The sequence below is a fragment of the Ursus americanus genome, chromosome 36 (assembly GCF_024610735.1).
Source record: "Ursus americanus isolate L20-20 chromosome 36, mUrsAme1.1.p, whole genome shotgun sequence".
Taxonomy (NCBI): domain Eukaryota; kingdom Metazoa; phylum Chordata; class Mammalia; order Carnivora; family Ursidae; genus Ursus; species Ursus americanus.
The window spans coordinates 15,126,161-15,149,982 of NC_142162.1; the positions used below are offsets into that span (position 1 = coordinate 15,126,161).

Genomic DNA, 23,822 nt, shown 5'->3' on the forward strand with positions numbered 1-23,822 from the left:
AGCTGTTGGAACCATGGAAGCTTTCAGACCAGGTAAAGAGTTTCTCCAATCTATTGATTCTCTGTGAATAAGGGAAAGAATAATCTGAATTAACTTCACTATCAACCTGAAAGGGCCCCTCTTTTCCAAGGCAGAGGCACAGAAACTAAACCTAGGAAAGCAATACAGATTGAATTCCATTTAGATAAACCCAGAGTCCATCTAAACTCTACAAGTTCAGATACTTGTCTGAACCTTCAGGATCTGTGAAACTGGAAAGCCCTTGTTCAGATCTGCAAGGTGTCTCGAGCTTCTGATTCTGGAAGCAATAGGGGTATTCTGAACTAGGACAATTACATGAAGAAAGACTTGGGTCTTTAGAATGTTAGAGTTGGTTTTGGGAGATGTATTTTGAGCTAAGGAGGAAAGAGTGGAAACAGTTCTTTCTCTCCAGATATAATACTCCATAAACACAGTTTGGATTGATTTTTCTCATATTGGGAACTCTCATTCTCAGAAGTCAAATTGAAGTCGAATTTCACTAAATCAGAGTTTAGGTCAAAATTTTGAGGAATGAAACTAAAATTCATTCTGTACGTTATCACTAATACTCCTGAGCTTTCTCTCATAAGGCAACAGTTGGGGGATGGGATTATTGGCTCATGACGGTTCTCATCTTTGACAGCCACCACTAATCTCCAGCTTAATCCTGGGTTCATTTGCAAATAGTTCCTAACAGGCAAAATAGGGGGGAGCTCCATAAACCACTAAAAAGAGAGCAATTATATATGCAAATAGGTCCTGCAAAATATTTCAGATACTGTATCTCAAATGTAAGACTGAAATCTACCATCAAAATTCTGAAAAGTAACATGTAATATGTACGACTAGCTCTTTGCAGGCATTCTCTTTGTTACTATATGAATACATTTTACATGAGCCGAAAGAGTTGGAAATGTGTTATTTATTTTTATAATTGAGAAAAATGTGTTAACTCTCTGGAATGTCCATGTGTGGAAAAATAAAACATCACATGGAATTGCACAAACACATGATTTATAATGCACACATCCAGGACCAGAAATTCTAACGAAGAACCTTATTTAACAGAAAAAAAAAAAAAAAACCAAGAAACCCACACACTTCTTTTTCTTTAGCATTTGCAATTCTGGTATACTGTAATGCTGAGGCCAAGCATATATTCTATTAGTTTACATCCTAGCTAAGCAATAAAATGTGTGTCATTTCAAATACAGCAAACATGCTTTTCACAAAAGTTAAATTTAATGTCTATTTTGGCCCTCCTGTAGTGATACTGTGGTGTGCCACCCAGATCCCTCCCTCCCTCCAGGATCGAGGGCCTTATTCTCCTCGGGGCCTGGAGCGTTGACTGCCAATGGCTCACACCCGAGAGTCGCCTTCAGCTAAGGGGAGCTTGCTTTGCCCAATGTTAAGTCCCTCCCTGTGGGCAGCTGGCATTCCGTGGCTAGTTGATGCAGGGTAAAATACTCAGTCCCCTTGCTTCAATTTAGGACATCTCTCAAGGGTTACCCCTGCTTCTCATCGGCTGCTCATCTCCCTGTGGCATCTACCGAATTCAGGCTACCAATGCATGACAGGTCAGTTTCCCCTGCCCAATCCAGCCTCCTTCACCCCTTACAGGTGGTCTTGCTAAAAGCACTCCCCAGTCAGCTTCCTATATACACATCTCAGAGTCTGTTCTCTGGGGAACCCGATCTAAGCTACTCATTTATTTAAAGGGAGGGGTGACAAGTTGGGAATCATGATGAATTTTAGATGAGATTATGGCAGAACTTTACTTGATTCGGTTTGATGTAGACCTAGCCTGGCCTTTATGCCAAGAGGGTTGGTTCCAGAAGCTTTCTAAATCTGGCATGGCAAGGTGAGCTCACTTAATGGTGATCATACAACGTAAGGAACTTCATAATGAGGCTTTACTATTGTATTAACATACACGAATCATGGACAGTGTGTAGATCCTTTGACCATATGCAGAACGTTATAAGCTGGTTCTTTTGTGTTTCAGGGGCATGTTAACTCAACCCTCTAGAATTTTTCCTTATAAGTAAAACTCTGGGATGGAATGAAGAAGAACTCACTGACCGTTAAAGAGTACCTTAAGCACTAGGAGAATCTCTGAGAATGGGACCCACATTGGTCATTTTGTTCATTAGAAATTTAACTTAAGTGAAACATACCAGTAATATCTCAGGTAAAGCAATTTAGGGCAATAAACGCATATTCTTCTCAATGATACTGTCCCCCAGTGACTCCCATAATGAAAATGAGAACATTTTCCCGTCTCTCAAATCACCCCGGTTATAGGAGGATTAGGTAACTTCCACAAATCAGGCCACGGAAAGTTCTTTGATTTAGGGATACCAGTCAGAACTTTGTATGAGCGTGTGTGGTGGGGGGGTGGGGAGTGTGGGGGCATGGATCTGTGTGTGATGCTGTGACAGTTTTCCCTCGTCCAACCTGGAAAACCACAGGTTGAATGCCTTCTCGGACAGTGTCGACTTTGATTGCACTTGGCTGTGCGAGACGGCAGCACGAAATGAAGACCGCGCCTCTCACGGTGTTATTAAAGACTCCCATCTGAGAAAGGAGAGGATGAAAGCGGCCACAAGAGATGGTGTTTCCATCAGAAATCAAAGATCTTCTTCCTTCCTCCTGTTCTCCTTTAGCTTGCTGACAGAAGCCTCACGAGAGAATAAGTGTGAAGCGGAGAAAGCCAGACTTTACATTTCCTATGAAGAGATGGGCTTTCCATTCCAGGCAAGAAAACATTTACTCTCCTATTATAATCATTCCAAAGTGCTTTTTGACCTTGGAAGGAAAAAAAAGATCAGTGTTAAGATAGAATTGGTTAGGTCATCGCCTAAGGAGGCATAAAGGGCCACCAGGAAATAAATTAGAATTAAAATAAAAATAGATTCTTTTATTGGGTCACATCTCATCCTCTCATTTATAAGCAAGGTTTCCACTCAAGGAATTGATACTGCAGGGGATAATTTGGCTCCTCCTGTTGTGACTCAAGAAAAAGTTACAAACAAAAGAAGGGAAGAAACTGGTCATAGAGCTTAAAAGGCAGAGGATTCCAAGGAACAGCAGACAGAAACTGTGGTCCTGTGCAGCTGCTTTTGAGGGGGGCCCGAATTTTGAAATCACTGGTGCCTGCTAAGTCAAGGACACACACTTACATTCCAGACTAGACAAACATAGCAATGTCACGTGCTCTGACTTGGAACAAATAAATGTCATTTACTTCCAGAATTTACCTTAAGACTCAGCAAGAATCTAAGATGATCAAAACATCAACTTCCCAGATTGTTTAACATAGTAGGATCACTTTTCCCTCTGCAGACAAGACAAATCCAGGATATTTTCCTTGACAGAATATACTCTCCATTTGGGGAGAGACTGGATAATTCTTTTCTCTAGCAGGTAGTTTTCTTGTTTGCCTTTTTTTTTTTTTTAAAGATTTTTTATTTATTTTAGGGAGAGAGAAAGAGTGTGCAAGTATGCGGGGGGAAGGGGCAGAGGGAGAAGGAGAATCTCAAGCGGACTCCCCGGTGAGCACAGAGCACGCCTCGGGACTGGATCCCAGGAACCATGAGATCATGACCTGAGCCCAAATCACAAGTTGGACGCTTAACCGACTGACCCACCCAGATGCCCCCTCCTTTGCCTTTAAATAGATGCCAATAGTAACCGAAAATGTCTTTCTTTTTCACTCTGTAGATTTGATTATCTAGTTTGTAAAATCTTGTATTGATAATGCAGAGAAATGGTGTTTCAGAGGTCACTCAGAAAAATAACACGTTCTTCATAAAAGTAAGTATTCTTAAGGCTTCTGGATGAGATTCTGTCTTAAATCTGCAAAAAGAAACTTTAAAGCAATCAGTCCTAAAATTGAGACACCAGATACTTAGGGTAAGCTGCCAGACATCAAGAAGCCCTTTGAGGGGCGCCTGGGTGGCAGGCTCCTCTGCTGGAAGCCTGCTTCTTCCTCTCCCACTCCCCCTGCTTGTGTTCCCTCTCTCACTGGCTGTCTCTATCTCTCTATCTCTGTCAAATAAATAAATAAAATCTTAAAAAAAAAAAAAAAGAAGCCCTTTGAGTTGTAGTATTGGTTTCCAAAATAATACAGAACAAATCCCACAAGATAATTTCAAATATTAAATATCTGTTCTTCCTTTTAGCTATGAACAATGAAAAGATTACTGTTTTTCCCTAGACTCAGATTTGCAAGAAGAATGTGAGGTCGTAAAATTGTGCATGTATACACACACACACACACACACACACACACACACACACTCTTATTTAAAATCTACAGATATTAATTGAACACATAGTAGATACCAATCATTCTGCTAAGCCTAAGGGACATAAAGATAATTAAAGCATATCCAGGCAAAGCCACATAAACAACTAATCTACAATATACTTCCTGTACTGTCACCTTAACCTTGTACTGTGGGGGCAGAGAAGCTACAGTAACAGTTTAACAAGGAGGGGGGTGGTTGGAGAAGGCTTGGCATGGCAGATGCTATTTGTGTTGGCCTTTGGTAGAGTTGTAAGAATCCTACAGGTGCAAAAGTCGGTGAAGGACATTCCAGGACAAACAAGATACAAGAGAAGCAAAGGCACTGAGGTATGCCCATGTGCAATCTTGTAGAAACTGGTCACTGAGGATGGCAGAAACTGCCAGCATAGACGTGAACGAATGAGCAGTAGAAAGATTAAAGCCAGGTTGTAAAGGCCCTAGAGTGCCATACCAGGAAGTGTAGACGCCTCAGGCATTAGAAAGCACTACTAGAAGGTTATTAAGGAGGGGGTTAAGAAGATCCTGCTGGCAGTGGGATTCCAGAGCAGGTCATAGTCTTTCTGTTCCTTTTCTTTTTATTTGAGAAAGGAAGGAGAAGGAACTGTTGCGTATAAAGGTAGTGTTTTCTACCATACCTGGTCTTAGAGAACAGAGTTTAGCCAAGGCATTCCTTAGCACAACTTAGCACACAGTAATTCTTAGCACAACTAGACCATGCTGCTCTCTCCACTTAAAGATTCACAGCGGTCCCTCGTACTAGTGGTGTACTGTATTCACACTGCAAAGCAAAAGGAGTGCCAAGCTGCATCTGGAATGCTCTGCTCTGTGGATTTACTGTCTGACAAGCTTTAACGTTAGAAAAATATTTCAAGCTGAATCTGTCACTAACAACTTTATATGTTTTGCTGTTTCCTGAGTCATCTGGCCACTGGGACACCAAGTGTGAAGTCGATGTTTCCAATGGTAAGCTCTACTGACATCTGCTTTATCATTCTTTATATTAAATACACCAGCATTGGGCCGCCTGCGTGGCTCAGAAGATTAAGCGGCTGCCTTTGGCTCAGGTGCTGTTCTCGGGGTCCTGGGATCAACCCAAGCGTTGGGCTCCTTGCTCAGCGGGAAGCCTGCTTCTCCCTCTCCCCGCCCCCTGCTCATGCTCTCTCTTGCTCTCTCTCTCAAATAAATAAAATCTTTACAAATAAATAAATCAATAAAGACACCAGCATACTGAAGCCTCTTCAAGCCCAAAAGCCAAGCTGATGATGTGGACAAGAAAAAAACCCCCGATTTTTCTTCTACTTGCCCACATTTGTTAGAAGTCTGAATCTATACAGTGTCTGGATAGCAAGGAATGCAATACTAATTTTTTTGTTATTTGATTGCTCTTCATGACAGTCCCTCATGGCAGGAAACTGGTTAGTTTGCAGATAGGAAAAATCTAGGGCCAAATAATTGGAAATCAGTGTTTTGATGGAGTCAGGGGCAGAGTTAGCAATCGCATTCCCTAGCCGCTGCTCTTCCGGGGAAGCCCGACAGCCCTGTTCCCACCGCAGACTGAAATTCCTCCATCCATGTAGATCTATTCGATTCCTGAGCTCGAATGACAAGCTTAACTACCAATAATGCCTTGCACCGGGTTTTAAGCAACATGATCAACCGGAGAGGGACTTGTGTCAGTTAGACTTTGTCTCCTTAAAAATCAAGAGTAACAGTGGTAAGAGAGAAGTTTTTAACAAGGAGGAAAACCCTAGACAGTTGTCTCTAAGACTCTTCACCACAGCTTCAAGGACAACCAGGAAAAGAGCTGCTATTTGAGGCAACTTCATTATAAAATCATTTTTAATAAGCAATCTTAACAAAGAGAGGGAATACTCTTGTGGAGAAACCCTCCAGGGACCCAGAGGCTGCCCAGTTAAGTTATTAGGAAGTTTCACACAAGGGACCAAACAGCTATTTCACTGGCCTCGGGGGACAGAGTTTAGTTTTCACCCGTTCTCCAGAGGCACTGGTGTTATCTTGTCTACTAACAGCAGAGACTGGTAACAATCAATTACCCCGACGCCCCAACTCGGTGAGGGAAAGTGAATTTTCAGTTTTGTCGACACAAAAAGACACCATGTAAGAGAGACAGGTAAGTTAGCGCGATACAGTTCATTATATACCGACGTCTTTTGTGAACACGCAGCCAATGACAAGGCCTCATCTGGCTCTTCGTGCTCTTTATGTGAAATGATAGGGACTCATTCTTGGAAAGTTAAGAAATACCAACAAAGGGAAAAGGAAGTATCCCCTTATTGTACTGTCCAGCTCTGTGAGGGAAACGATTCTTCGTGCTCAGGAATCAAATAATGTCAACACAGTTTACCTTGCCTACCTAAGGCGTGATTAAGATTTGGAATTTGGGGGGTGCCTGGGTGGCTCAGTCGTTAAGCATCTGCCTTCGGCTCAGGGCGTGATCCCGGCGTTATGGGATCGAGCCCCACATCGGGCTCCTCCGCTGGGAGCCTGCTTCTTCCTCTCCCACTCCCCCTGCTTGTGTTCCCTCTCTCGCTGGCTGTCTCTCTCTCTGTCGAATAGATAAATAAAATCTTAAAAAAAAAGATTTGGAATTTGGGGTTCAAATTTTTACACAGCTACATGCGGCCGAGTTCAAAAGGGTGGAAAGACATCAGTCCCCGGTGTATTCCAGCCAGTTCGCAGCAGGAATGAAAGAAAGCAAGGAGAACCATTAGCCACGCAATTCAAAGGGCACATGTATTTTTCAAGCTCATTTCTTTCTTCTGATTTTGACAAAATGGCAAGAACTGGTCTTACAATTACACCTTAAAACTGGGAAGACGGAGAAAAAGTAAAACACTCTTTCTCTTTAATAATCAGAACAGCCTTCCCTTTTTGGACTAGATCTTTCCTGCTCCATAAGCACTTTTGCTACATAGTTGAATAGAGGAAAGGCCAGAGAAGAACCTCTATCTAAGGATAAGAAATCTGTCTGATTTCGGAAAAGGGACTGAAGTACGGAACATCTGCTTTATGTAACACTCTCTAAATGACCGTGGCAATAAAAGCATTATTTAAAGGTCAGTGTATTTTTCACACACATTCTGTGGCTCCCTACTGGTTCTGAGATAAAGCCAAAACCTTACCTCTGCTCTTCTTGTCCTTCTTTTTCCTTGTTGATACTCTATTCTAGTTAAACAGGTCTACACGATCATCCCCCAAACACCCCTTGATCCACCCGATCACACCTAATCCTTGCTACCCTTCTAGAACAAGCTGAACTCACCACCAGCAACCCCAACTCATACAGATGATCCAACCCCACATCATAACCCCGCATTTTCCTGCAATTCTGCCGTTACTGAAATTTCCTCAAGGGGGTCTGTCCTTTCTCCTCGGATGCAGACTAAGCTATTGGAGAGAGAGGGTTAAGAGTTAAACTTCCTATGCCACACTGTGCCTAACGCAGTGCCAGGCACAGAGCAGGGGTCAGAAATATCAAGTGAAGAAGATCTGTCTGCCTCCCAGCCCCATGCTCTTCCTCCAGGGAGGAGCTGCGGTCTGCTTTCCAGCTTTCCTTCCCTGGATCTCAGTATTACATGGATTACCTACCGTACGATCCCCTCCCTCTCGCCTATAAGCATAACATTTAAAATAAAAGATTTCTGGAGTAAGTCTCTTTCACCGAAGCTGAAGCTTAACCCTGCACACCCTAGCGTTTTCTGTTCCTCAGTATGCCGTCTAATCATTATGCTTGGCTGTTAACTACTTACTCCGCTAGGAGCTATAGTGACGGCCGAGGAGACCAACAAGTACAACAAGGGGAAAAAGCTATCACTCCTGCGTAGGAAAAATGGTTACTCAGAGGTGGAGGTGAAGTGAGTGCAGAACATTCCACTGTGGGGAATCCAGGAAAAAGGGTAATGAAATAGCTTGGAAATGAAAACCTCAGGTACCATAACATGCAGATACGGACATCAGTTATAATCAAAGGGGACCACGTGACCACAAATACACTAACTTCCTGGCAGCATAGCTGACAGTTACTATAAAAAAATTTTTGTGTAATTTATAAAGAAAGTTAACGTAGAACAATAACTTTCTTCATATTTCGAACACGTTGGCATCTCTGTTTTTCCTATGCCTTTGGACACAGATCCCGATAAAGAGAGAAGCTGATATAACTGTAAATACAAGGCTAAATTCAGGTATGCATAAGCATACTCAAAACCTAGATGTTTAATTCTCTTATGTATGCGTTTGATACATATTTCAACTCCCTAGGCATTCTTTGTACTTTCATGTTTTGTTTGTTTTTGGTTAGGGTTCAGAGAAACCACAGTATCCTGAATCATACTACCTCTTAGTGGCAAGGAAAGTTATAGACGAATTATCAAGATGGTCTGACAAAAGAATAATGCACAAATTTATCACAAATGTCATCAAGGTCCATTAAAGACTTTGTGGCAGTGAAAAACGGATTCATGCTATAAGAAACATACATTACTACTAGTGTGGGGGACAGAACTATCTGGGAAGCACAAGGAATCATTTTGAACTATTTTATTATGGAATCCTTGAGCTGTATGAAGAATGATATTAAACGGATGCCAGTTCTTCGATAAGTTAGGTTAGATGGCTAAAAAGAGAAGTAATGATCATTTTAAAGTAAGAAGGTGGCATGGTTTTATGCAGACCACTTAGTTTAAATAAATTTTTTCGTATAGTAGGAATAACATCCCCCTTTTTTATAATCATAGTTCACCAAGCTTAGAAGCCTTTATAGGTAAAATAGTCAATGACGGTTACACTTGACTTTCTTCCTATAGTTTAGAGTGGAAGGACCACTCTAAGGAATGACAGCAGTTACAGTAGCAGCATTTAGGCTCTGTGGAGTGGCTTTCAATCCCGGCTCCGTCCCATCCTAGCTAGTTGTAGACTCCCGGGCCTCAGTTTTCACCTGGAGAGTGGGGATGGCAGCAAGACCTACCTGACAAGATTGCAGTAAAGATGAAATAAACGGACACTTACGAAGTGCTTAGAAAAGCATCCAGCACTCTGTAAGTGTCCACAACGTTGCCTCATGTTAAGAGTGGAGACAATGGTGTGGTGCTTCTGCGTGCAAGGCGTCAATCTACTCTGAGTCCTCGCTCTGCCCATCACCAGCCGGATGAGTTTGCCAGCGTTTTCACTTCTTTAAGTTGCTGATCTCTCAGATAAATGTTCTCATCCAAAATGGGGACGCAAGTAGTATGACAAAGCTCATGGAGCTGATGAGGAGATTACATGAGATAATGCGTGTAAAGCACCGAACAGAGCACCTGCGCTATGAGAACTAACCGCTCAGGGGTGGCAGTTCCTATCTCCTGGTACTTCTCCTCCTACCCCAGATTACTGCCATCACTGAACCAAAAGTAACGCAAAGCTCCGTGACAGACGTCTACCCAGCCTTCTTTAAAGATCGACCCAACCATGTGTCAGAGTTTTACTAAATATATACTCTATCAAGTACACGCCAGCACCCGATAGGCTAGGCACTTGCGTTTTCTCCCTACTAGCGATCACGGATTTGAAAGAGCCCCTCGCCATCTCAACACACGCTTTTGAACCTATGTTATAAAATGGGAACACAAATACTTTTCCAAATTCGGTTCTTGGATCTGATGTCCTACTAACAGAGCAAACCTGAATCAGCGGGATGCTCTGATGGAAACGCTTACCTACAGATTCTGGGCTTTTTTTTTTTTTCTTCCTTTTTTATGGAACGAACTGTAGGTTTTCAGGCTATGCAAATCTCCTACCTTGGAAGAACTGAGTGGCAGGGCCACGTGCAGTCCATTTATATCTTAATATGGTGAGACAGAAATCCTGTTAAGCTCAGGCAGGGTTGGCTGTAGTCACACAGGCTGAGTCTAAACAAGGCAAACATTTCAGGCAGTATGAGGGATTTTTACTTCCTTGGGCTGGTTGATTTTGAAGGGACTAAATAGCTCTGTGACTCTGGGTGAGAACGGGAGGTGTGCAGCAGGGAGAGCTTTCAGCACCCAGGGTTAAACCCTTCCCTTTCCTTTCCGGCTGCTGTACGCCCGGATCACAGGACCAGAATCCTGGATCGTCTCATTTTTTCTCCTGTACCACACTGCCAGCTTAGTCTGCTTTCCGTTGTGAGCCGGATCTTGTAGATATGGTACACTAGGCATTCGTGTTTTCAGGGACTCTATCACCCCACTCACCCCCCCCCCCACCCTGGGCCCCACCTTCAACCCAGTCTGTAAGGTCCTTGAGGGCAAAGAACCTGTCGGCACAGAGTAGGTCCTCAGTAAACCATTGTCCGTTGGTTAGCCCTCTAAGAGACCAGCATCTATTCTTGGTCATGTATCGTCAGCAGCAAGCTTTACGTCTGGGACGGCTAGTAGCCTCTGGAAGCCTCAGGAATCCTCTGGCTTAGCCTTAGCATCCTCTGGCTAATTTGTGAGCACTGGGTTATCCCCTTTTTCTGTTTCTCAATGGGTAGATGGGATCTGGATGAAAGCCTACTAAGAGACGTTCAGTGTGGCTTCTTCTCGGGCCTGTCCTAATGATACACCCTGCCAGCAGCAATTGAAATTACACTTGCTGTGAGTCACACCATGAGTCACATGGGTTGTCACGGCAACCTATTAACTATATAACCAAAGCACCTTCCATTAGCTTTGCCAAGAATGGTTCCTGAGTTTTCCTGGACTGTGAAAATAGTGTGGGTGAGCCCCAAGTTTAGTGTCGTGTTAAGAGTCTACAATCAAAAGGAATGGCCTCAAGGACAAGAAAAGAAAACGAGAAAATAAGGTTATTCTAGTTCTTGGACCTCCTGAGTAAATGGCAACAATCGTGACAAATTGTTGGGTTGGTTTTGTGATATCGACAAATGCCTAAGGAGAGGAGGTTGAGGCCTCAAAACTAATTTTCTCTAAGTCAAATTCAAAACCAAGTCTCTAGGGGTGAAAAGTGAATACATTAACCTATTCCACTTTAAATGACTGCAATAAACACTTTTTCTTTTTACAGATACAAAGGATTATTTCTCAAGGAAAGACTGATTTGTACTAAAATATTTTTACTACTGAGAACTAAATTCTCTTTAGAAATAACAGTGCTTTAGTTTTATATGTTAGGTATTAGCCTACTGCAAACAAACATTTGAAAGTGTACTAAATTGCCTTTAGTGGCTATTCATGTTAAAATTAAAATATTTCAGAACACTCAGAAGCATATTTTACTTTGTTATTTATTGGGAAAACTGGCATTAAATTAAACTGACACATTTTCCTGGCTGCTCCCCGAGTCACCTGTAATTTTCACGTGCGTGTAAGTGCCTGTTCCTGAGTGTAGAAGAAAGCGAGAACAGACTGACACAGGAAGAAAGAAGAATAGAAACATGGATAAGAACAGGAGGAAGTGACGACGATCTGTTGCCTCTGAAAACTATCCAGGAGCCTACCTGGTACCTTTTGGGTCTGCACTGCGGTGCTTGGCTGATACATACCCTAAGGTTATGACTCCATCATGCTCAACTTTCCAGCAGCTGGAACGAGCTAAGAGGATCTGTTGCATTTGTTACTTTTTCACCTCCAACTCTGTCATATTCTAACATTTTAGTGTATGCAGAACTATCCAAGTAGAATGAGATTAAAAAGTGAGAGGCAAATGACCAGTTGTCCCTGGCAAAGAATAAAAACCAAAACAGCCGTTGATGCCATGAGAAAGATACTTATCCAACATGGTACGATTTCAGCAGGAAAGACACCGGAACGAACTTGTGAAACACCAAAGTGAAAGCAATCTTTAAAGTGCCCAACCAAACACAGGTGCTATATAATCACCACAAAGATGAAATTGAAATTCTACACCACAGTGTAAAATTTATCTGATAGGTCTCTATCCCACAAGTAAAAACTTCCTTTTCTGTTCACCTACCAATGCCAACAGCAACGCTTCCTATCACCAATCGAAGAGTAGCACAAACGAAAGCATTCTCTGACCAGTTTGGTCACGATGACTTCGTACTAGAAGCCTCAAAGCTTTGCCTTCCTCCATCGGCAAAGTCCATACCCCAAACACCACCAGTGCCCTTCTCAGGAACGCAGGAGAATCCGAGTTCTCCAAAGACCCCGTTTGTGAATTCCCCTGAAGCTACTAATCAGATTTCCTCTCCTGGGAATTTCTGGCTTAGCTCATCCAAAGCATTTATATATATATATATTAAGAAGCAATACCTGTGCTTTCGAGATAACAAGGTGGCTTAAAATATTATCAGGTGTCACATCTCTTCAGGTTCATTTTGTGGTTCTTGCACCTCTGACTGGTGCACCTGTGAGCCGACACTCTGGCCTTATAATATACTCTGCAAGTGTACATGTTAATTTGTAAGTTGAACCGTCTCTCTGTGAGGGCAGTTAGGAAACCCAGATTGAAATTGCTAATGCGGGGTGACTTCAGCTGTCGATGATTATGTAGTCAAGCCTTGACCAAGGCTTCCAGAACTCTGGCTAAAAACAGAAGTCTTGAGACAGTACAAAAATGAATTCACACACTTCGCCGATGGTGAAACGTTTTGAAGAGCAGATGTCAAGATGCTTGAAGAGGAGCTGGAATTTAACCTCTTAAGAAAACTTATAGGCAAGGTAGGACAGTTCGGTTTTCAAGAAAAACCCAACAGATGCTAAAGAAGCAGTCATTTGGGTGACTATTATGGGAGAAAGAACTGACTGATTTTCTTCCTCCTCACAAGCTGCAGGCCCTGTAGAGATGCTAAGATCAGAAATATGATGGGTTATCTGCTGAGCTGGGTGCCGAAAACAGTCTCCACATTTAAGTGGCATAGAAGACTTTCCCTAACACGCAACTTGGACAATTCAATTCCTCGTTGGCATGTGCAAAGTTTTGTGTCGACCCTCTGTTCGGTTGCCATTCTTCCCAACTTGTCGTTGGTCTGTTTTATCATGGGCCCTCTTCCCTAAATCATGAAAGCAAACATCAACCAAAAAAACCAAGGTGATTTCTGATCTCTTTGTGTCGATTTAATGTTTGAATTACATAAAGTGAGCTTTATTTTAAGTCTGTCTACATTTACTTGATGCTTAATGTGAAAGAATTTTCCTGCTGATTTCCATAGTTAGAAAGGCAATCAAAATCTACCCACTCTGGCTATATCTTCATTTTGTTTTAAAGCAGGTATATCTGATGGGGTTACTTAAGCCTTTGCTGCAAGGCCAACGTGGTTATATTGCCTCTTATTGGAACACCAGCTTTTCTTCACTAGCCACCACTCCCGTGCTGCCATCCAAATCCTTCTGTGAATTTAAATCTGACCACGAGTTATTGTTTCTGCAATAGGTCAATGAAATTATTCTCAGGGATGACAGTTCCTTGAAGGTCCTCATGGATGGATGGTCTATATATTTACCAACATCTCTGCTCTCTGTCTTACTAGTTGAGGGGCACTCTTTGTATCCAGTGGAGTTGAACTAGTGGTTTTATCCACTTATCCAAGAGCCAAGTCATAATGCAAATAGTCAGTGGCTTTCTGTGTATTGCCAGGTGGCCAGGAGTCCATACCCCAAACCACCATAAACAGTAGGCACAATCATCCGCTCCTGTTTGGGAGAGGCCCAGGACTGAGCTAGCAGAAAGACTGAATTACTTACCACCTCTAGAGTGGGTCCCTCCAGGCCAGGGACGAGCTCATGGGCAAGGCTGTGCAAGGAAGCGCTCTGTACCATGCCTGCCCTGCGGATATACAGAGGACTTCAGTCTCCTGCACTGTCAATCTCTCAGTCATCATGAGCTCAATTATGCACCGACAACAGCAAGAACAACAACAACAACGACGACAAAACAACCCCCAAAAAGCTAAGGGCCACAGACTACCGTGATGGAGGGACAGCCAACGGGAACTGTGCATTCAGAGATGGAGGTGCTGTCCTGATCATGTGTCCGTTACGGGCCTGACCTTTACTTCTTTCCTCAAACAAACATTCCAATGAAGCCCATGGGAGAGCCAGGTGGAGAGACTGCAGGACTGGGCCCTAAAAGTCAGGCAACCATCGAATTTGGTGGGGTGTTTTTTTTGTTTTTTTGTTTTTTTGCTTTTTTGTTTGCTACAAATACAGATAGACAGACAGACAAGCCCAAGAGCAGATTTCAAGAATCAACTGAGGCACAAGATAAACTACTTTGATGTTACACAGATTTTTTTTCCCCAAATGTTTCACATGAAACCAAAAATTTTAAAAGCATAATTGGGAAAAATTTGGGGACACATCTTTGTCGGCCCTAAATTGTGCCATAAATATCTCCACTGCTTGCCTTAGAAGGATGCCCAAACACATTTCATGGGTAGCACATATCTGTGGTCTAAAATAGTTATTGAATTCTAATGACACTATTAATTCAAAGTCTAAACATGCTGGTCAAGTACGGTGAAAGTTGACTCCCTGCATCCATGACGGATTAGTTTCATCCTGAGGTTCAAAGCACAGTCAAACAATATTGCTCAGATTGCAAAATCACAACACTTTACATTGACGTGAGTTTGTAAACTTATGGTGTAGTTCGAATGAAGGCAACTGATGAAAGCAGTTGAACCTGAGAAGTGGGAATGAATACAGAGTGTAAATCCAGCGCACATTTCCACATCAAACTACCGATGCCATTTACCAGGGCCCTCGTGGGCCACACTCAGGGTCGAGCGACAGCACCTAGATTCCCAGTCAGCATCTCTACTCCACAGACACAAGTACAAAACGGCCTAAATCGTGAACTAGTGGTGAGGAAAAGGAGACCAAAGTTTAAAAGAAATCAAGGTGATGTTTCCTAGAAACATACCAGCTCTTCTAAGAAGGATCCAGAATAGGGGTGATCAGTAAGTAATTAATTGATCCTCCTGACTAGATTTTATGATTTTTCTGAAGACTAATGACTTGAATCACTAGAATTCATCAGACTACGTCTAGACTCTCTTTAACACACACTCAGTACAAACAGGTGGAGATGTACCACTTCCGACCACTACAGGTAGAGAAGTATGACCTCTGTTGACCATGGATCACAGCTGAAACATTAGTTTATACTTGAAGGGTCACAGCAGCCAGACATATGCGAATTCCAACTCTTCAGAAAACTTTGGATTAAAAAAAAAATGCATTACTTACATGTATGTGTCTTCTTCGTTACTGAGATACCTAGAAGAGAAGAAAAAATGACAGAGGTAAGACAGCGTCCTGTGTGTGCTTCTCGGAACTCACGTCAGTCACAGTATACTCAGGAGCGCATTTGCTCCGATGCAGACACGGACGCCAGGTTAGTCTCAGTTGTACCTGGCGGGGGCACTGGACCTACCCCAGAGCAACAGAACCAGGAGAGGCCGGGACGGCAAACACCGTCTACTGGCGTAAGAGGTTCTGACAGTAATTAAACAGGGTGAGAGAAGACACTCAATTTTCGTTTTAAATAGGGGAGATGATCATGTTTATAGGCAGAGTGGGGAAGATTTAAGACACAAGAGAGCGATGCCAACCTGCTCAGACAAGAGTGAGCTGAGCAACAGAGCAATTCATTTGCTATGGCCATTGATTCTGGGTTTACTTTTTAATGAAAATGACTCTGCCTGCTCCCACAAAGCATAACTTCTTACGGTGAAGGAAAACATCCACAAAATAATACCACCTATCTGTCCCTACTCATGAAAGTCAGAAGGGGTACGGCTGCTACCTCACTGTGAACGGCACCAAGACGAACACACACTGTACGAAAACACGAGGATTCATGAGTCAGCACCCTTGCTGCCTCCGAGATGATTTACGGAGAGCAGGTGACAGATGGATGGGACTAAGCGAAATTCGGCACATGAGACCCCAGAAAGACAACACGAACGCACGCTCCAGTGCACACAGCACTATCTCTGTTTCCGAAGGACTCCATTTTGAACTCTTTATGCTCTGTTCTTCTTGGGGGATATTCTTGAGACTAAATAGGCTCAAAGTAATACAACTCTTGAAAACATCTAGCCTGTGACTAAGAACTGTGGTAAACCTTGAAATTTTTTTCTTTCAAGTTATTAAGAGAACTATTTAACCCTCGCCTGGAAAGTAAAAGTTGTTGAAAAATTTGGCACCCACATCAGACCCATTACTTAGCTATGGAACAAATCGTACAGGGAAGAAATCCGTTATGAAAATCCACGGTAGACAGAAAAGAAAAAAAAAAAAGTTAGTTCCAAAGTTGTGTGCCAAGACCAAAATCACACGCTTGCTCCCCCCCCCCACAACTTTCCAAAGGGCTTATTTAGGGAAGCTGAAATTACATAGCCCAACTCAAATTCTTTTTTTTCCCCTTTTTATTAAGGAAAACTAAACTATTGTTTTTCATCATGTTTGCGTTGGTTTCTCAAAGTGAAGTTAGAACCTTCTGCAAAGAGCCTTGAAGGCTCTCTCACACGGGAACTACAAGAATGTTCCAGAATTTTTTGAAATAAGCTTTCTCATGGGAAGGGAACTTCCCCCACCGGCAACTGTGAGTAAAGTTTAAAATCTGAATACAATTTGCAAACTCCAGCTCATGACACCAGCACCAATAAATTGATACATTAGTGCTCTTTCAGCATTATGAGGGCTATATGTGTACTTTCCTTAGGAAATAATGCTTTCTGTAAAATCACTTTGAAGAGAAAGTGCTTATGCTGTCACTCCTGATTATTCAGAACCTCCACACAATTGGATTTAACACAGCCCAAAACAGACCTATCTATATTCGCTGAGTGTGGAACTATTTTCTCCTGACATCCAAAGCCCTGATGAAAATACCACTGCTTTGACTTTCCTACTTAAATTTATTATACAGCGTGAGGCAGTGTTCTCATCAAATATTTTCATGATGATTACATTGATAATAGATTCTGAAAATCTTTCCAGGAAAGCTGCCTGATCTTTGAGATCACAGTAGCACAGAGTAAAAACCACTCAAATCTGTGTCCAGGAGCAAGCATGACCCCAGCATCAGCACCAACGGAGTCCCCCAGTTTCGGTTAGTGGCCACTTAGTGATCGGTATAAAGAACTGGGGGATATACACACATAGAAATGGCCAGATTGAGCAGATAAAGTGCAGGATGCCAGTTAAATTTGAAGTTTGCATACTACTCTGTTGTGTAGCTGAAATTCAAATTTCACTGGGCCTCCCGTATTTTATCTGGCAACCCCAACCTATACAAATAAAATGTAAACTACATCTATTACATACAGTGAAGAATATAAAATAAATTAATAGCACAACTTTATGGAGAAAGGCTCTCCTGAAAGCAATATTTTTATAAAAAAGTGCATTACTTCTAATTATGGAGACAGGACTAAGCATATTTAATTATTGTTTTTACTTCATAGCCATTATGAAGACAAAATTCTATCACCCCCAAAAAGCAAACAAATGAAAACAATATGAACACAGGAAAGACAAATTTAATGGAACGATCAGAAAGTTTATTTGGAATTCCCTTCTTCCTCCTACCCTGAAAAACAACATTTGCAATCGAACTAAGGTCTTGAATTTGTGTCACTCCTTTCTCTATAGAAGCTCTAGTACTTTATACTAACGGACTCCGTAGTAGTGTTAAAAAAAAGCAAAAAACAAAAAACAAAACAACAACAACAAAAGGGGCACCTGGTGGCTGTGTCGGTTAAGCGTCCCATTTCAGCTCAGGTCAGGATCTCAGGGTCGCTTAAGATTCTCTTTCTCCCTCTCTCTCCGTCCCTTCCTACCTAGCCCCTGCTCTCTCTCTCTTTTTCTCTAAAATAAAAAAAGCAAGCAAGCAAGCAAAAAAATCCTCATTTCACAGATAGGTCAACTGAGTCTCAGGAAAGTTTAATTAGCACAATAAAACGCTTTTTGTGGAAAGTTAATATCCTTCTGGAAGTGCACCCATGACTCATATTAAAAAACCCTGGTACAGATAGTGCCTCTAAAAAGAGTAAATATTCAAAAAGAGATTTACTCTCAGGACCCTATCATTCAGCAGTCAGTAAATAATTTAAACTTACGGGACCCTGTCCCCAGTCTTACCCCACCCAGGGAGCCCCACCAGGGCTTGGGTGAATGAGGTCCTCAAACAGAGAGGCCTGTGTGCCCTGGTTTGCGACCAGCAGCCATTTTTTCACCCTTCTTTGGGGTTGGGGTGGGTCTTCCCTTTTCTCTTTCTTCTCACTCCCTCGGAGGTTGTAAGCTCCCTTTCTGTCCAGAAAGCGCCTCCTTCCTGACAGCACAGAACTCAGCACTGCCCATTTTTGCCCATAGCACATCCAAAGCCAATGTGACCAGCAGCGCCAGGGGCAGCAGGTCTGAATAACGAATTGTTGCAGAACTGGTTTTGTAAAGATAAATTGTCATGAGTATTTAGTAGGGGCGAATAGCTCTAATTCTACCCAGGAGTAGAAAAGAATAGACTTTTTAAAGGCAGCTCAAGATAGCTGGATTTGGAGTCAGGCTGACCTGGGCTTATATTCGTGGCCCATACACTTTCCTGCCTCTTGGCTGAGAGGCCTTGGGCAAGTGACTTAACTTCTTTGGGCCTGAATTTACAATTGTATTTAATCATGATAATACTCAAAAGTCTGCTGTGAAAATTAAAATGGAATCAGGATGTGTAAAGAGCTTTCCAAACTGGGGAGTGTGATATAAATGTTAAAAGGGTGGGCAACGCACCCAGTCGTATTTTAACGGTTGAATTAGAATATTGTACTGAAAGCTACGTCATAGCTGCTCTTGATGCCCCTGGGGTTCACACTGACCTGGGACCTACGACTCTGGTTTTCAGACCAAGTGCTCTGCCTTGAAAATTCCTCGCTGTTGGAGGAGAGTATGAGACAGATAAGCAAGTTCCTAAAAGTGTGTGCTGTTCTAGACCCTGAACTGGAGTCTTCACTTTCTGAAATCCAGGGAAGACACTTGCTCATTGGCAAGTGTGCTAAGTGGGCTGCTGTTTAGCACGGGCAAAGGACTTTGATCACCCCCACCAAAGGGTGTCAAACTGAGTCCAGCTGTTGGGAAGGTTTTGATTCACTTCCAAGTGACTGGGAAGAACACCAAGATCCTTCCACTGAGATTTGCAAACAGGCCACGGAGCAGAGTAATGCTCTCTGCAGAGACTGCGACGGCAGGGAGCTGTGGGAGAGTGACGGGGAGGCGCCAAGGCGCTCAGTGACTTGAGCCAACAGTGAACTCACTGGTTGATTTGGGCAAGTCACTTCTCTGGGCCTTAGTTTTCTCATCTGTAGAATGAGATGGTCGAACTGCATGATTTCTTAATTTCCCTTCTAGCTCATTGATCCAGGGCTCCTTGCCCTGCTTTCTAGCTATCAGACCAGACCTCCTCTCTTTAAGCAACAGGCTGCCAGATCTATTTCTCACTGTACAAACCTGATGTAGCTCACAATCAAAGGTAACCCCCTGAAACTTTTTTCTTTTTGCCTTTAAAAGCCAAAGAAGAAAGAAGGCAGTACCCACAAAAGGTTTTATAAGTAGAAGCTACACTTCTTTTGGGTGATATTTTAAAATTATCTGGGCTAGAGAAAAATGGTACCTTTTGATAAAGTGGCAAGACTCCTTATATTTCACCCAGATCATATATATATATATATATATAGAGAGAGAGAGAGAGAGAGAGAGAGAGAGAGAGAGAGGAGAAAAGAGAAGAGAAACATTTCCAAGTGACGCTTTAAGAGTAATTTCTGATTTAACAATAGAACATCAGTTTTAAATTGTCAATTAATACCCTTAAAATTAAGAGGAAAAAGCTCCACAAATACTCTACTCAAAGTAGGGCTTCTAATACAGCAAGAGTGCCTGACTCTATTGAGCCGACCATGCTTCAAAGTAAAGCAAAGGAAATGTCATGAAAATACCACAAATGTATCACTGTCACGGTTATCCGTGGTTTCACAGAGCAGAGCACTTTAGGAGTGTAATCTGATATTTCCAATCAGTGCCAAATCTTGGACCGATTAACTTCCTTGATGGACTTCTTATGTCTCTTGGTTTCTAGGCAATTGTCTGGGTACCAAGTTTATTTTAACTTTTTTTTTTTTTTTTGGTAAGCAATGGCGTCTTTCCTCTTCCTCAGACATACCAGTTACTAAACTAGCATTTCCAGAGGTCCTGGATTCTAGACAAGACCCTAACTACAGAGATGCCCCTTTGCCACTTTGCCATTATTCAGCCTGCGTGCCTTCTCTTATTCTCTTTCATAACGAGGTAACAGTTGTTGAGATCCAGATATTTTCCACATGGGTAAGCTCTGTGTGAGAATAAAAAACAAAAAGAAAAATAAACACAACAAAGAATATCTAAAATAAGATTCAGTGAGGTTTTCTTTTTTCTTCCTTTTGTTTTTAAATATGTCAGTGTTTCTTGGGGCACCTGGGTGGCTCAGTTGGTTAAGCATCTGCCTTCAGCTCAGGTCATAATCTCGGGCTCAGGTCATGATTTCGGGGTCCTGGGATGGAGCCCTGTGTCGGGCTCCCTGCTCAGCGGGGAGCCTGCTTCTCCCTCTCTCTCTCCTCCCTGCTCCTGCTTTCTTTCTCTCTCTCTCTCTCAACGAATAATTAAATCTTAAAAAAATATAAACATGTCAGTGTTTCCATATTTCAAGTGACTTTGTGTGGCAGGGAGGAGGAGATGTGCTAAATGATAATTAACAAAATCTTTAATTGGCCAATTCATGGGTCTACACTAGACCCACACATTAACTTTTAGTTTGATTTCTAGAAAAGGAGGCCTCCAAATCTGAAGGCTTTCACAGGGTTTATTCTCCCTCTTCACAAGGTGAACCAGTTCAATAAGATGTCCATTATTCAAGCCGCGAGGTCTTGGGCTAATGGCCTAACCTCAAAGTCTCCATTTTCTTACCCATGAAATGGGAGCAAAATTCTCAGTGCTGGGTTTATAATAAGGTTTCAGTACGTGAATTCACCTGGGGCATGTAGCAGAGTGCCTCTTTCCTACTCAAGACATTTCTACTTGCAGACACTTTGCACTGGACAAAGAGAGAGATATCCCCTGGGTGGACACAGGCGTACCATACCCATCAGGACAATGAGTCATTAAAAAGATGTAGAACCGGGTAAATGAGTGTTTGAGAGCTCAAGCAGAACTTTCAAAAGAAAATCTGGAACATTTAACCTCCTTCCTGCCATATTGTCAACGAGCACAGTGCAATGGTTGCAATGGGCTGGGTGGGCTTTGCTCGCTCCTCTACTTCCCTTGTGACTTCCTCATTGTAAGGAGCTTGTAGTCTGAAGAGCAATTTATATGCAGTGAAGGAACACGAGCTAAGAAACAAACCCAGTGTTTAGGGTTTTGGTTTTTGTTTGTTTTTGAACGGCTAACAACTGTTTCATAAAGAAAAAACTATCACTTGTGCTGGCCCTGTGCCCTCCCTCCCCCAGTCCCGAGCTGTCCCCCGTGCTCGCTCCATTCCACGAGCAGTCAAGGAGAGAATCTATGCAGGAGGCAAAGCAGGAACGCAGCCCGAGTGCGGCCTCCCCAAACAGAGTGATGTTACAAAACAATGTCCTTGTCTAGGACAAAAGAGCTATTAATGATAATCAGTACATATTACTGAAAGTGCTCCAAGTAATCTCTGGACTTTGTTTCAAAAATTCTTAATGGACACTAATGCTTAGAGTTCACTCAAAAGAGAAATAAATTATGTGCCAGGGTTGCAGGGACCAAGGACAACACTCGGAAGGCATCAAAGCATTAGCAATGTTACGACAATCTAACATTTTGTAATTGCATAAAAAGCCTTTAAAAATCATTTAGAAATACTAATTATGAAGATAAATAATACTTTAATGTGAGCTTTCTTTTGTGTTGATTTGAGCCTAGGTTGAGCTCCTTCAGTAATAATATTTCAGCTCTTTTACCAATCAAGGTGCTTTATGCAACATGAAAAAAAATCTCCATTTTAGTGTGAAAAATAGAATGGGCATTAATAACAGGATTTTTTTTTCCCTCTGTTTTTTGAATTAAAACAATTGTGTGTGTGTGTGTGTGTGTGTGATTGCCTTCCATCTCTAGGTCATATTTCCTGACATTTGTGCCCAGAAATATCTTTTACTTTTGGGGCAGGCAGGCCAGAGCTATACCCTCCTTCAGGCCCTGCCTTTATCTTTGACAAAACAGTTCCAAGAACAAAACCTCATTCCCAGTCCCTCAGCAAAAGCACCATAAAGACACCACCAGTCTATCCTAGAAAGAAATTTTGAGATGAAACTTACTTGGGAAATATTCACCTTGTCCCTTAGAAGTTACTATCTAATGCATTATGAAAAGTCCATACCTAAGGAGGAGAATTTCTCCTCTTGCTGGTGCCAAATGCATGAGTAGCACTAAAGGACAGTAAGAATAATAAGAATCCTTGTTCTTTCAAATTGATTTCCTTTTATCGAGTCTCTATATTGAAAATGGAGCACCCATTAAATATTACTCAGTTGACTTAAATTTGCTCTTGGAGCTCTGAGCAGAGATGTGAACTGACGACCATCAAATACTTCCCGCTTAGTCTTCTGGAACTGAGTAGTTTTAAAAGTGAATAATTCCATTCAGGTAAAAGCCAACAGCTCTTACCAGGCTTTTCCAGGAAATGCTTTACTTTATGTACCTCTGAAGTCTGTTGAAATTGTTTATCTTTGCCACTAATATGGGCAGGTACTGACTTGAACTGTCTGTAGCTGACTTGCCTGGACGCTGTCAAACGCGTGGCTATAGTTGCAATCCCCAAACTCAGAGCTGCCAGAACTGGTTGGATGAGGATGGCCTGAAGATCAGAGTTGTGGCCCCAAAGCGAGTCAGGCACTATACACACTTCTCACATATTTTGCCCTTGTGTAGACAACCTAATCATACCTCATGGAGCATGGATCCTAGTCAGCGTATCAGGTCAAGGCAAGTGATGACTGAAGAAATCTCATCTAGTCTGCAGCCACCCTGACACCGAAGTGTGCTCCCGATGGCACAAGCACAGACAGACCAAGGGTATACGAGTTATGGTGAAATAGGACACAATTCCATGGGTTCACGCATGTCTTAAATCCCCCAGAAAGGAGAGGGAATCTGAAGTGGAAACAATGGGAATTTGGTTCTAAGTTTTGAAGATATGAGCTCTACTGTCAGAACCAGGATGAACACTAAAAGCCACAGGGTCCAGGAAACAATGGGAATTTGGTTCTAAGTTTTGAGGATATGAGCTCTACTGTCAGAACCAGGATGAACACTAAAAGCCACGCTGGGGCGCGTGGGTGGCTCAGTCGGTTAAGCATCCGACTCTTGGTTTCGGCTCAGGTCGTGATCTCAGGATCAGGAGATTGAGCCCCCGAAGCCCCATTATCGGGCTCTCCACTCAGCAGGGAGTCTCTTTCCCTTTTCCCTCTCCCTCTGCCCCTCTCCCCAGCGTGCACTCTCTCTCT

At 42.5% G+C, this 23,822-nt stretch overlaps 1 protein-coding gene across 4 annotated transcripts in view; it reads right to left on the bottom strand.

Moving 5' to 3' along the window:
- The window catches only part of RORA (RAR related orphan receptor A), a 1,262,587-nt gene that overhangs the window by 163,538 nt on the left and 1,075,227 nt on the right, over positions 1-23,822 (bottom strand). For all 4 annotated transcript variants that reach the window (XM_045814466.2, XM_087859286.1, XM_087859285.1 and 1 more), the window contains one exon: positions 15,520-15,549. In XM_045814466.2, coding sequence (XP_045670422.1) covers positions 15,520-15,549 — 30 coding nt within the window. The remainder of the gene's footprint in view (positions 1-15,519; positions 15,550-23,822) is intronic.